This window comes from Danio rerio, chromosome 21 (genome assembly GCF_052040795.2).
Source record: "Danio rerio strain M-AB ecotype USA chromosome 21, GRCz13ab, whole genome shotgun sequence".
Taxonomy (NCBI): domain Eukaryota; kingdom Metazoa; phylum Chordata; class Actinopteri; order Cypriniformes; family Danionidae; genus Danio; species Danio rerio.
The window spans coordinates 25,306,790-25,321,418 of NC_141041.1; the positions used below are offsets into that span (position 1 = coordinate 25,306,790).

Sequence of the window (14,629 nt, forward strand, 5' to 3'; positions counted from 1 at the left end):
TCAAGACGAAGATGGCTGAAGTAAGATACCCTGGTTATTTATAGTGTCTAAGGAGTCGTCTGGTTGGTAAATTAATGTTAGCTAATGTGAACCAGGTGCTATCAATCATAAGCGCGTGCTCCTCTCGAAATTAGTTTATAAATAAACTTCACTTAAAGGCGTCATGCTCCAGGAAAACGGAAATTGTTTGGTGGACGTCAATCATGTGGTGGACGTAACTTTTCTTTCCTGGTTTTATTCAGGGAATTATTCATTTACAAATTATGCACTGGTTTTGGTCCTCAAAAGGACGAATGGTCAAAATGCATAAGCTTTTTTAGCTGAAAATGCTTTTGGAAATGACCCTTTACACTAACATAAGATGGAAGACACCACATACAGTAAGTCCTGAACTCTGCTTTCTCTGCCTCCTGTTTTCACAGAGTTCACAATGTGCAGCGAGTCTGGTCATGAAGCACATACTCTCTCAGGACTGGTCACGTGTGTGGTTTGACCCCTCATCAGAGTGACAGTGGCCTGCACTTTGGCTGACCTCACAACACCACATTACAACAGGACACAGTGAACTACTTCTCTCCAGAGACAGAGGGTCAACTTACATGCCTTCACCTCTCTGTCAATAATGCAGGTGCATTAGCACAGAAAGGGAGGGTGGAATTTATTTGCAAAGATGTTTGTTCTGAAAAACAAACAAAAAGCATGCATTATGATTTCATTTGAGTTAGGTGCAACTTTGCAAATGCCTGACATAGAGCAGAAAATAAAGGGGTGCACACATTTAACTGAGGACAGAGCTGACAGTAACAAGGAATCAATAAATTTCACATTTCACAGCGCTACATTTTGCAGAACTATTATAAAATAATAAACCTTAAGGAAAAGGACAAAAGGACATCTAAATTCTGCAGCGAGACCGCTGAGGAAAGAATTCACTTTCTTATGTTGCTGACACACCGCAAGATTATTTGACTCAAGGACCAACAAACCTGCATTGAATGCGAAGTTGAGAAAGCTTTAAGAGTTGAAGTATGCTTAAAAGATTGTTAAATTCTTGCTGTCAAATTTTAATCTCAGCAGTGTTCCCTTAAGGAGGAAAGCTTTAAAACATTTCTCAATGTCCAAGGACAGCACATTCTCCCAAAGCAATGTAAACACATAAGCTGTGTTTGTCAGTGAGGTCACTAAATCCCTTTTATACAGTCTTCCATCATTACTTTATTCACATTTTCAGCCACAAATCTTTTGAAAACCTGTGTAACATATTCAAAATAATTATAAGATATGGAAAACTTTCTGTGCAACAATAATTATCAATTCAATAATAATATCATACGTGTGTAAACCAGAAAAACTGAGATGAAATTTTTATGGAGCATAACATTAATCAGTTTCACAGCAATGACCTCTGATAGATAAATCATGGATATGTCAAAGATTAGAAGTTTGTACATGATGTTATGACTTGAAACTAACCTTCATCCTTCACTTCATGTGTGGTTCATTTTTTTCCAAATGAGACCCTTATTTTTCCCGTAACCACACTGTTAGACTTTGTCGCAATATTACAGTAACTTACTTTAAAACCGCCCAGTAAAATACTACTTACATTCTGTACAGTACACTACTGTAATGTGCACTGCATTATGGGTAGTTTTTACTACTTTTACAATAACTTACTGTATATTGGGAATTTGCTGTATTCTACTGTACATAAAAGCAAAAAGTAAGTTACCACAAAAATACAATAAATAGTCTAATAGTGCACTGTAGACTTTATTACCAATAAATAAATCTGATATATGGTAAAACTTGCTAATTACATGTATGACATACAAGTTCTTGTTTGGATTATATATAAAATCACAACATATAAAGTATATTTCAAATACTGCAAAAATGGCCATTTACTGGGGTTTTTTTAACCATTGGAAATACAAATATGTATCTTTTATAATATATTAGCTGAATGAGCATTTTTGGACATAAGTAAGAAATACATTATATTAAATAAATGGTTCTCATAAATAATAACTCATTCCCTCATTGCTTTAAAAAAATGAGATTGATGGGCCTTCATAAGATTTGAAGACTTCTGGAGGGGAATTAAGACCACTGGATTGGGAGCCAGTGCTCTAAATAATGACTCTATTGTCTTATTCTCTCTATTGAGCTGATTTCCAGTAAAATATTAATGGTTTCCATAGTTGACAATCCACGACTAATTATTTTGTTTTACTGTTGATTTCTATAGGTTGACATTATTTTTATTGGTGGCTTATTAAACAGTGTCGAGTAAAACAAAACCAAAAATGTTCAGTTGAATTCAAGAGGTGGAATTTAAATTTAACATGACTACCACATCATTGTTGGCTGTTGTCTGTGGTTTTCCCGTGGAATTGGGCTGCCTTTTCAGTGTTGTCACTGGTAGTTTTTGTAATCATCAGGTTCGCCCTGAAACATGATTTCAACTGAGCAAGAATGTAATTTCAGGGACACCTGGGGCTAGTTTTGGTCAAGTTTAGTTAGAAAGAATTCTGTGATTCAAAGTGATTTTAAATCAAAATAATTTGATTTTTTCAGCTTACTGCATATTTTGGCAGAAATATCTCAAATTGCAGGTATATTTCAAAAAGGAGAATTTAAATTAATAAGGTTATTGAACAAGCTTTTTTTATTAAATTCTAGATCCCACACAAACCTGCTTTACTATAAGCAAAAAGTCCATGAAAATAAAAAAAGTTAGATTGTGCAATGTTGCTGCAATAGCATATTTTTGGACAGATGTAAGAAGCATTATAAAATGCTAACAAGAATGATCTAAATCTCAACATAAAAACTCTTAAGCAAAAATTAAGCTTGGACAAACAACTAATTTAATGAGGCCTGTTTCTTCAAAGACCAAAACAGTGGCACTTAGAAAAATCGCATGCATAAACACGCGTGAATGAAGTTAATTAACGACCACGTTCATGATGCAAATAAAACAAGCTAACAAGTAAACTTCTGCACTCACTAATAAGGCTAAGAATGGGAAATTACGGTAGTGTCAGGCTTACCAGGGCCAATCATGAGAAAGCCACAAGCTGCCTAGATAACTAGCCTCCAGACACACTGTGAATATGCCACAGGGAGCCTGAGCCCTCATCCTAGTTACACAGACTATATGCCTATGAGAGGACGGTTGTGTAGCATACAGGTAAGACAAATAGCAACCTAACAAGGCCCATAAAGACACATATTCACACACTCCGATATAAGGTATATACCCTTAGAGACAGAATAAAGGTGCGGAGGAAGGATACTGAAGAAAAAACAAATAATAATGACATTGGTCAGGCTTCTCAGGGGATGTGGTTAGCTATAGGCATCTCCACCCAACACTGTGTCAAAAATCGCAACATCGTGATCCACTCTTACTGCAATGAAGGAGCAGCCGGCCGCTGTGATTTCCATAAACACTCCGCAATGGCATCGACTGTCATCGTGATCATCTCAGAGTACAGAAAACCTTTATGTCCACCACAGATTAATGAATTGCGCATTTCATAATAAACAAGTACGCACTGACAGTGATGAATGTTGTGGCATGAGCAAGGGGTCCAGACACTCTCTGTTACACCTTGGTAATTTGTCCTTTTCACACACGTTGACTAGAGTAGAAATCAATGAGTGAATGCTTTTCTAAATCATGTCCTCATATTGGAGACATATCAGAAGGAAACTGTCATTTTCTTCCTCTATGATCCCCTTCTTCTCCCCAGTATCACCTCAATTACTTTTGCCTTCCCTTCCAGATTCCTTTGGTGACACGAGTCCTGAACAGAAAAGCTTTTAGAAGCCAACTTGTTTCAAGTTGAATCTGTGTTAAATGATAGCTGTCATTTAAGGGCATGTGAGACTCAGTGTCACATTTATCCCACCACTTTAACAGAAAAAGCTGTATAGGAAATAGATGCTGTGCATAGTGGCATCTGGCATTACTTCCTGACGTGTTCCTATCCAGTCAAGTTTTAAGTTTCCACAAGATTTATGAGGATAGACATGTTTGGATCAGATTCTCCAAGCTTTTGCATTTCCTGTCTGCACCTCAGAATGAAACTTCCACTTCTGCATAAGTACTTGGATGACAGAAGTAGCAAAGTGATTTTGTTTACAAAAACATTCTTGATTTTATGTACCCTATTTCTAAATCTTGATATTTACGATTATGGCAGACCTCAGTATATATTCTACGGTGTCTATTTAACACACAATGATGACCTTCAGAATACTACTGTACAATACATGTTCCCTAATACTATCAAACACACAAACTAAACACTAAATGTAGAAGCTACACACTCTAAATATGGTGCTAAATATCATTAAGTCATTCTTTGGCTTGTAATAATAGTGAAGTGCTATGTACAGTAGGACCTATAAGGAACCCATTAAGCCAAGTAATTGTTTTTCAGTGGTTCTTTGGAGTGGTTAAGGTGCTATTGCACCACCTTTAAAGATGTTATGTAACACTTAAAGTGGTTCTTTCATGACTGTGAGATAAAGAGCCATGTTTAGTGCTACTATATTTAGAACCATGTTGAAATAAAGCAGGAAAATCTGACAGATTTCTGACAGAAAAAAAAAAACAGAAAAAAAATGCTTTAGACCCAAACAAACAGTTTCATATTAAAGTAAACCACTTAAACCAAACCCAGTTCAGTAGAGTAAAGTAAAGCTCAGCATTCATCAGATAAAGTTGATTATAATAGATAGCAACAGCTTTTCCATTGGTTGTTACACAGTACTTAATTCTAGCTGTATTAAACTACAAAAAAATATTAAACTGTTTAAACAAACGTTAAAGCTATTGAATAATCAGACCGCTGCCACAAAGGTCCCTGTGCTTTGTGTCGTTCTGATGATGCAATCATTCTGATGATGCAGCAATAAAGAAAAAAATTGCACAATTTTTGAAATGTTTCTGTCAACACCTATGCATCTATTGGCAGAGCTCGCAGACATTATGTCAGTGCCAAAATAACTTAATGTTTACCAACAGTAGAAGAAGTGTAGACATGTTGTATGCACATTTTAAAAATGCAAATTGGGTCCATTACTGTTTCCATTCGATTTATTTCTAAAGTGATTTTACAATGTAGATTGTGTCAAAGCAGCTTAACATAGAATTAGTATTAAATTAAAACTGCTTCAGTCCAGTTTTCAATTCACCCATACCACATGTCTTTGGACTGTGGGGGAAACAGGAGCACTCGGAGGAAACCCACGCTAACACGAGAAGAACATGCAAACTCCACTCAGAAATGCCAGTTGACTTAGCCGGGACTTGAACCAGCGACCTTCTTGCTGCGAGGCGATCGTGCTACTCACTGCACCACCGTTACACCCTAGTTCAGTTCAGTGTTGTTTAAATTTCACTTTTGAAAGTGCAAACACTAAAGAGCAAATCCATTAATGTGCAGCTCCACAAGTCCCAAACCAAGCAAGTCAAACTTCGCCAATTGATGAAAGTGAAGGAAAAAACCTTGAGAAAAAAACTGGCTCCGTTTGACACAAACATTTCTCTTCTCGCCTCTCCTCTTTTGTTCTTGATCTGACAATTATAGTAAATGAGCAATAAGTAACAGTACGATATGGCTGCACATTGGCACTGGTGGGAGGCGTGCATTGTGCGTTGTGTGTTTAGTGTTCCACCAGTGATGATGTTCAGCAATATTGCTTTGCATATCGGCATATAACAGTTTGACGGTATAATCGTCTATATAAAAAAAGAAAATCAAACGCGGAGAGTCTAAAAAATATTTTGTATGAGGAGCTTCTTTCTTCCACCACTCATTCACTTCTGCAATTGATGACAAAACAGCAGAAACCGTTGCTACTTCACACACGTCAGATCCACAAATCAGTATTTTTGTCATTATGACGAATTTATACAACAAACAAGCACGTTTTAATATATTCACAAACGCATTCATGTTTTACCATGATGTAAAAAAAAGCACAAAAATAAAAACCGCTAAATATTGTGATCTATAATTCATAACTCCTGTATAGCAGTCCCACAACATTCTGACACTCGAACACCCTGTCAGAAAAGTCTAGTGGCCTTTTACAGTGCCTGCTATAATGTTAATGTTGTTTTTTGTGTGTTATCTGACGGAAGATGAATATGGCCACTGTGTAAATGCACAGTATAGATACTATCTTATTGCCACATTAGATTATTATGATAACAGAATTTATGCCTTCAGTGATTTCCTGAAGATAAATACCAAATAATAACACAACTGAAATAACTACAGCAGTAGCGATCATCTAATCTCATATGAAGCAAGAGCTCACGATGACATATGATGATATGTGCAGGTACTGTAGTGCTGTCCCAGTTCTTAGGGATAAATTTTAAAGCTCATTCCCTTCACACTCGGTTTTACGGACTAAGGGAAAGGGGAAGGGTTAGGGATACAAAAATAGAATTGGTACTGGGCCAACGTCAACTGTCTTTGCTCTGATCTATGACAGGCTGATAGATGCAGGCACGCTGTATCTCTGAAATTATAAATATATATTTTTTAAAAGCACTATCCTTATTAATAAACTGCATAGTTGCAATCTAAACAACTACATTCTCACCTAAAAAAGCTTAAAAAGTACATTATGTTGTTCAACAGCTGCAATATTTGTCAAAGTGAGTTTATTGGTCTGCTGTCACTCTATGTGGGCGGAGTAATACACAAGAGTGAAGAGGCTGTACGAGGTCTTACATTGCAGAATATTGCACAGCTATCAGTTAATCAGATTCGAGAACCAGACAGAACTCTTGTTTAAATGAGCAATATCACATGAGTAGCAGGGCGATATGGCTGTATATCAGCACTAGTGGGAGGTGTGCGTTGGCACGAGACCACAGTGAAATTATGGGAGTTTTTCGGGAGAGATAACAAAACAGGAGGCTTGTGGGAGATTAGTCTGACAAATGGGAGCCTCCCAGGAAAAACGGGAGTGTTGGCCTACCAGTTTAATAAGGTTTTGATCAGCTATAGTTGAAAAATTAGGCTGTTTTAATCTTCTAAGGACTTATTATGTGGTCCTGTCCCATCTTGTGGAAAGACAACATCAACCATTTTTGGTCAGCTCAGTATGGCAGGCTAATGGTCTCTTAGAAATTATAAATATTTTAAAATAGGCTCTGCCCTTATAAATAAACTGCATAGTTGCAATCTAAACAACTACATTCTCGACTAAAAAAGCCTCAAAAGTACATTATGCTGCCTAACAGTAGGAATATTTGTCAAATCATAAAGTGTCCTCTGGTTGTTGTGGGCAGAGTAATACACAAGGGGGAAGGGTTAAGAGGCTGGACTAGTGCTGTTTTTACAGAATATCGCACAGCTATCAGCCAATCTGATTCGAGAACCAGACAGAACTGTTGTATAAACAAAAATATATATATATTTTTTTTACAGATAAAATTAGATATAACATTGTGTACTTCATCATATCCACACATACAGTACATGAAAAACTAAACCAGTATTGTTTTTGAAGAATAGTCTATTTTATAAGTTATTCATCCTCTGAGCCAAATTTTTCTACTGTACAAACCCTTCATTTAGAGTTAATATCATTTTCCCCCTCCTGTCACAATCGTGTGCTTTGGGAAAGTCATTAAATGAATAATTATAGAGGAGCCCTGCTGAGTTAGTATCATGGGACAATGTGTGCACTCTAGTGTTGATACCAAATGAATATCACTTATTTGAAAGCAAGAACAAAACCCTTGAGGCAAATCAATAACTAACAGGAAGGTTTCATTAACTAAAAACCTCTCACCGAGATTTATCTGAAGAAACTAGTGAACCTTTAGGACAGCAAGGTCAAAACACGACTGTTTCGTTTCTGGCATGAGAAGCAAAGTCTGTTGTCCACTCTGGGGTGTTTCTTTCATCTAACACAAGCTTTGATATTCTTTAAAGGAAAGGTGTACCCTAAAATGTATTTTACATCACTGACAACAGTGCGTCTGATGGTTGTGAAAGAGTGCTTATGCATCTCATGGCTGCATAAAACTTTAAGATGCAGCTTTGATCCTACATGCTAGCTTGAATCTTGAATACAGAATAAAAATCTTAATGCTAGTAACCTTTCCCTGATCTTTGCATAACTAAAGCAGACCAAACTTTATGCTTATTATAAACTAACCTCATGGGACAAAAACTCCACGAGGAAGCAGTTCATTGCTTACTTCTACTTTTGGTCTTATCACAGATTCTAAACATATCGGCTTTATTTCCAGCGCCCATCAGTCATTACGTCCTAAGAATAAATCTTTCCACAATTACTGTAAAAAACGACCCAGTAAGGCATGTTCAGCCTTAAGCTTTAGGGTGTATCATCAAAATCTGAATCTTGTATAAACATTTCTTTAATTCCTGTTCATCTCCAGAAAATCAAAGCACTTGCCCTGTGAGCCTTCCAAGTGAATTAGCATAATGAGCCACCAAGGGTAGAGCTACCTGGATTACCTTATCAATTTGCAACCCTGGCTCCAACTGCGAGTCAATTTGAGAAAGCACCCAATTAACTTATATTAAAAAGTCAACATAATTATGTTGATGAGAAGTCCCTTTCATATTGGGGAAGGAGATATCTGAACCAGAGGAAGTCTTTTTCTCTGAATACTTATGAGCTGATTACGCATATCAGTGTGCTTCTGATATGCTATATTCAAGTCCCTTCTGCATTCATTTACTTCTTCATGATTTTTATTTTCTGTTATTGCATTTTTATTACCTGTGTTCACAGTCTATCAAATCTAACGTCTGATGTTTAGGTTTGTATTATTTTAGTAAAGACAGTGTAACTTTAAAATTTCTTTCAAAATAATATCATGAAGAGAGAGAGAGAGAGAGAGAGAGAGAGAGAGAGAGAGAGAGAGAGAGAGAGAGAGAGAGAGAGAGAGAGAGAGAGAGAGAGAGAGAGAGAGTATGTGCGTGTGTGAGTGGGTGGGTGGGTGTAAGTGAGAGAGAGAATGTGTGTGTGTGAAAGAGAGAGGGCGAGAGGCCAGTGAGGAAACGCCACTAGAGGCACCCTTTTTCTCTAAAGACCTTGTGCTGAAGGATTATTTATGTGGTATTACCAATTATATTTACAGGTAATATTAAAATATTTTAGTAATATTAATAAATAATAATAATAATTTTACAAAATAAATGCTAATTAAATATTCCAAATTAGTTTTTTTATTTACTAATTTATGTATTCATAATTATAATTAGTAGTTATAGCAATTACTCATAATACTCACATAATAGTAGTCAAAACAATCATAATAATTATGATTATAATTTGCAATAATTAAATCAATATTATTGACACAGATAAAAATTATTGCTGCATTAAAGCTAAACATGTGCTTTTATATATATATATATATATATATATATATATATATATATATATATATATATATACACACACACACACACACACACACACACACACACACATATATATATATATATATATATATATATATATATATATATATATATATATATATATATATAGTATTATTCAAATATCCATTTATAGTAAAAAAAAAAGCGTAGGCCTACCTACTGCACTATAATATGTTGATACTATAGGCATCATATTTAATATAGTTTTAGTTGTAGAAGAACAAATGGGCCTCTTCTGATAATGTATCTTTCTTTTTAGAAACAAACATATCTACTAAAAAATCCTCTAGTGGCACGGTTAAATGTGTTGACGTTCTTTTTGAATGGGCATTTGTTCCCGCCCTTTAGCATCTCCTCACGCGCAGCTCCCGTTGCTCTAGGTGAAGCCCAACTCACTCACGAGCTTCAGAATGAAGCAGGTGTCCAACATGGCGAACACGAGCAACGGATCTCTCGCTACTCTCCTCATTTTAATCACCATTTCGGCAGCTATCCACACAGGTAGGAACTGTGCTTTTAGATTCATCTGCTTGTGTGCTTATGACAAAAAAAAGGTTTTCAGCAAGCGCGACGGACATTCGCTGCGTGCGGACATTTGTACACAGTGAGGCGTCTCGATTCAAAGTACCCGATGTGCTACAAAGTTATATGTGTGTTCTTCAAACTGAAGTGTTTGAATCATAGGTTCTTTTCTGACCCTTTCTTTTAACTTTGACGCGGTAAAGTCTGCAGATGTTTCCCGGTTGGTTTTTTGCCGCGGGTCTCTCATGCGGGAGAAGCGGGATGTTTCACTTCCATACAAAAACTAACATTGTTTTACCAGCGCTTAAATTAAGCCGCAGAGCACTCTATATGTTGCCCATCTTTTGGAAAGCTGAACATAAACTAACCTTTACTGCAAGCAAAGCTCAGCAGCATCATTGTCCTGAAATAGCAGCTCCCTTTTGGATGGATTACTGTAAAGGATTTGTATCGCAGTTCCTTTCAGTTAGATTGCTCATATGTGGTTGTCAAATCACACACTCGCAGTCAATTTGAGCCTTTGCGAGTTTGCAAGTCATTGATATGGGTTGTGAAAACAAGAGCAGTTACGACGCATCACGGACCGGGAACATCATCACCTCCGCTTCGTGCAGCCTGTGAATGAGTTCATTAAAGTTTAGCAATACGCAATAACGCTTTTGGTTTGATATCAGAAGCAGAGAATTGGCTTTAAAGGGACAGTTCACATACAATTGCCACTGTCGTAGTTTAACTGTTCCCTGTGCTGTTTTAAATCTGTTTGTCTTTAATGGCACACAAAAGGAGACGCGAGGGAGAATGACAGGGTCAGTCCCCATTCATTTGATTCTTTTGAAAAGATGCAATAAAAGTGAATAGTGACTAAGGCATTCCGCTCTCCCTTTGTGCTCCTAGTCGAAAGACGTAGCTTTTGCTTTAGGAACAACATAAGGGGGAATAAATGATAGAAATGTCATTTTTGGGGGAACTGTCTCTTTAAGTCAGAGTAGCGCATATGTGTGACCGCTCGCACCGAACTGGCAGCATCCTCGCGCTGCTTCTCTACTGTTTTCACTTCTGTTTATTAAGAAAAGAATCAGTCGTTCAAATAAGAAACTTTAGCAACATTCGAAGCAAATTTGCTTCAAACCAGACGTAAATGAGCCACTTTTTGATAACGTTGGGGGTTATTTGTAGAGTCCTCGCTGCTGAGGGAATGTTTTGTTGCTTGTGGCACTGCCAAGATTTCCTCCGTCATTCATTGCATTTCTCGATGTCAGATCTTATTATTCATATGGCCATCCTTTATTAAATATTCTTTAGAGAAGAGCATTTGAGTGCGTTTTTCACAACAGCCCCATTCGTAGTCAACAAGTGCGGATCTTTTCACTTAGGATAATAACGTGGCTTGTGCAATGCTCGGATGCTGCAAATATCGCCTATTTGTTTATAACGGGTGTTTTGTCGCGTTGCGTCGATGTAGAGGTTCTGCGTTTGCCGCGTCGCCAGTTTACAGAGTAGACAGTGTGTATGGATTAATCTCTCCGCATAACGATGCTAGGAAATAAGGTGTCACACAAAACAAAGCTGCTTTCACTTTTGGAGGAGAAATTAGACACACGTCTTGTCAAAACAAGGGACTTTCTGGAAATGCGCTTGGTTGCGGTGCTCATTGCCAAGGATATGTTTAGACATACACCGTAGAAAAACCGGTTTGCTTCTAAGTTTCTAGATGTCCCCTTAGGATGATTTTTGCAATTAACATGAAATCATTATGGTGATTTTGTCAGATTGTGATTTCATCATGGTCATGTGACTGTAAAATGTTAATCTTTCACCACGTGTAATACAATGTTTTCAGTGCAGTCAGTATAGCCTAATGTGTGATGATGAGTAATGCAGTTATTGCTGGTTAGTTTATCATTGTTTGACCAACGGAGGTGATGGCAGTCAACATTAATAAATTGTATGAGTCTACAAAATATGTTAAATGTCTGAATAGATTTTTAAATACAAAATGTGATCACATTGGACTTTACTTTCAGTGTTTAAATTTGTTAGCAATAATGTTATTTATAAAGCGTTTTAACTTATTTGAAATCAACACCCTGTGATTCTTATTGAATAATTAAATCGTTAAAGGGATGAAAATGATCATTCTGTCATCATTTATTCAGCCTTTATTTGTTTCAAACCTGTTTTACCTTTTCCCCTCCTGTTGCACAACAAATAAGATATTTTAAAGAAAGCGGAAAACCTGTAACCATTGAATTCCATAGTACTTGTTTTACTTACGATGGGTTTCAATGGTTTTCATATTCAAAATATCTTCTTTAGTGTTCAACAGAATAAAGATATTCGTAAAGGTTTGGAATCACTTGAGGTTAAGTGAATAGTAAGTAATTTCTTTTCTTTTAAGGCTCGTTTACACAAGGAATGATAGCTAAAAATAACTATACATTAAAGGTTCAGTGAAGTGCTTTCAAATGTGCATTTATAATCCAAAATTTGATATAATCTCTACTGAAATAAAAAGATAGGGCGGGACACATTGTAGCACTTCCTCTTTATAAATAAAACAACTAATAGTGTTTCGTTTTTATCACAGCTCATGCCAGTGAGAGTGGTTGAGATCAAGCGCATCAAATGAAAAGGGACTTGAAGGGGGCGGGACATGCCAGATACTATAGAGCATTTGAACGGTCAGAAAAATAGATGAAAAACTAAAGTATTAGGTGATGTCTAAAAAAAATCATTGATACATTTAGACCAGGGGTGTGCAAACTTTTTCTTATAAAGGGCCAAAAAGTTAAATATCCCAAACCGTATTACATTAAATGACATGGGTAATTTCTAATTTATTTTCAAATAAATACATTTCACTAACTTATTAGTGAAAACATAAACAATTCCATTTAAAAAACACAATGGAGTTCAATGCTGAATACACTAGTTAAGCTGGTCCTCTCTTTGTCTTGATTTGCTCGCCGATGTCTTGTGCATCTATCAAGTGACAGTATTTACATTTTAAAAGTCTGATTCATTTACAACATTTAAATAAAACGTTTAATTTTTGTTGGCTTTTTTGTAGCTCCTCAATTAAACACAGAAACAAAGGCATTTGCCCACAACCAACTCCCCATCATTTTCCCTCTCTTTTCAGATAGGATGGCGGAACAAACCAAAGGTTACCAACTTTGGCCCATGGGCCCTACTTTGGCCATTCACCTCTGATTTAGACAGAACTGACAAACTGCAAGCTTTGTATATTTATATCAGGTTTTTATTTTTTAAATGCAAATTTTGTGACTGTTTTGTCGCACAATAGTTTACGGATATCTTTAAAACTAACATACTGATACTAACATTTAAAACAAAGCCTTATTTTATTTTCACAGGAAGTTTAACTATGCACACCAAGCTCCGTATTGTTCCATTTATTGTAATACTGCACTGTAGTTGTGTCATCTGCTGCTTTAAATACTTGAACTCTGAATGAACTTCTGATTGGTTATCATCAACGATTTTAACTTTTTATTGATCTATCAGTTGGAAAGACAAGAGATTCCTACAACATTGATGTTCTTCGCAATTATCATCACCACAGCTGTGACATGGGCTTTGCTGTTTTTTTTCATATTTTCAATGCCTTTTACAAATATGCCTTTATATTTGTTCTACACTTATCTTACATCCTTGGTGTTAAGAAGCCCTTTATATGGCTTTCAGTTTCAAGCGTGTGCAAAATTCCATTCATTTATCCTTACTACCCACTCTGACCCTTTAAATGCTTGGAGTTTCTTCTTTGCACGTTATTATGTGGCTTTTAGCATTGTTTAATTGTGCCCTTTCCACTCAGTGTGTGTTCCAATGTAAGAAACAGGGACTTATGCTTAACAACCTTGCTTTGACAACAGCTTCATATTTCAGGGACTTCCTCAGTTTCCATTAGCCAGCGCAGATGCTTTCAAATCAGATGACCATTTAGTACACAGCATATAGTAGGTATAATTTGTTTAGAGCCTGCAGCAAATAAGTTTATATGGAAAGAGGGAAAAGGCAAGCAGCAGCTTAACCAGGTTGCTGTTATTAGACATTTTTTCCCCTTTGAAGTGTGTATTATTTGTTTTGCTCCACTTGGCTGTCAGACTAATACCTTACAGAGTGAAAATGAAAATGGCTGGGGGAGAAGCTAATCCACATAAGAATATTTTGAGGATTACGGCTGGAGTCTGCCATGCCCGCCTCGCTATTGATTGGTTGCTTTGCTCTGTAAAAATGACAGCGCAAGGAGAGACAAGAGCTCTCTTAATTCTTTCAGTTTGGGCTGTATCTAGAGAGATTACTGGTGTTATTGGTAATGTTTTGTTATATACATGTGTCAGTGGATGATGGACATTCTTATGGTATCATGGAGTTTCTATTAGAAAAAAATCATTTAGCTCTGTAGCATTATAGCTAGCTTACTTTTGTAGTAGTGACTGCAAATGATATACTGTGCATGTCATAATTAGGAAAATGACACTTTGGGGATGGATGTTTGGTGAAAATTCCTTTAGTTCAGCAAAGGTCAGACAGGATGAAAATGATTGATGAGTCAAGACGCTGAGAGCAATTCAAGACTCCACTAGACCACTAGATGATCAATGAACTCATTGACTTTGACA

At 36.5% G+C, this 14,629-nt stretch overlaps 1 protein-coding gene across 16 annotated transcripts in view; it reads left to right on the forward strand.

Moving 5' to 3' along the window:
* The first annotated feature begins 9,868 nt into the window (after nt 1–9,868).
* cadm1a (cell adhesion molecule 1a) overlaps nt 9,869–14,629 on the forward strand; it is a 462,767-nt gene continuing 458,006 nt past the window's right edge. For all 16 annotated transcript variants that reach the window (XR_015519664.1, XR_015519665.1, XR_015519666.1 and 13 more), the window contains exon 1: nt 9,869–9,962. Coding sequence is in view for 10 of the 16 variants with exons in the window: in NM_001113551.3 (NP_001107023.3) it covers nt 9,872–9,962 (91 nt within the window). In the remaining 6 variants the exon portion in view is untranslated. The remainder of the gene's footprint in view (nt 9,963–14,629) is intronic.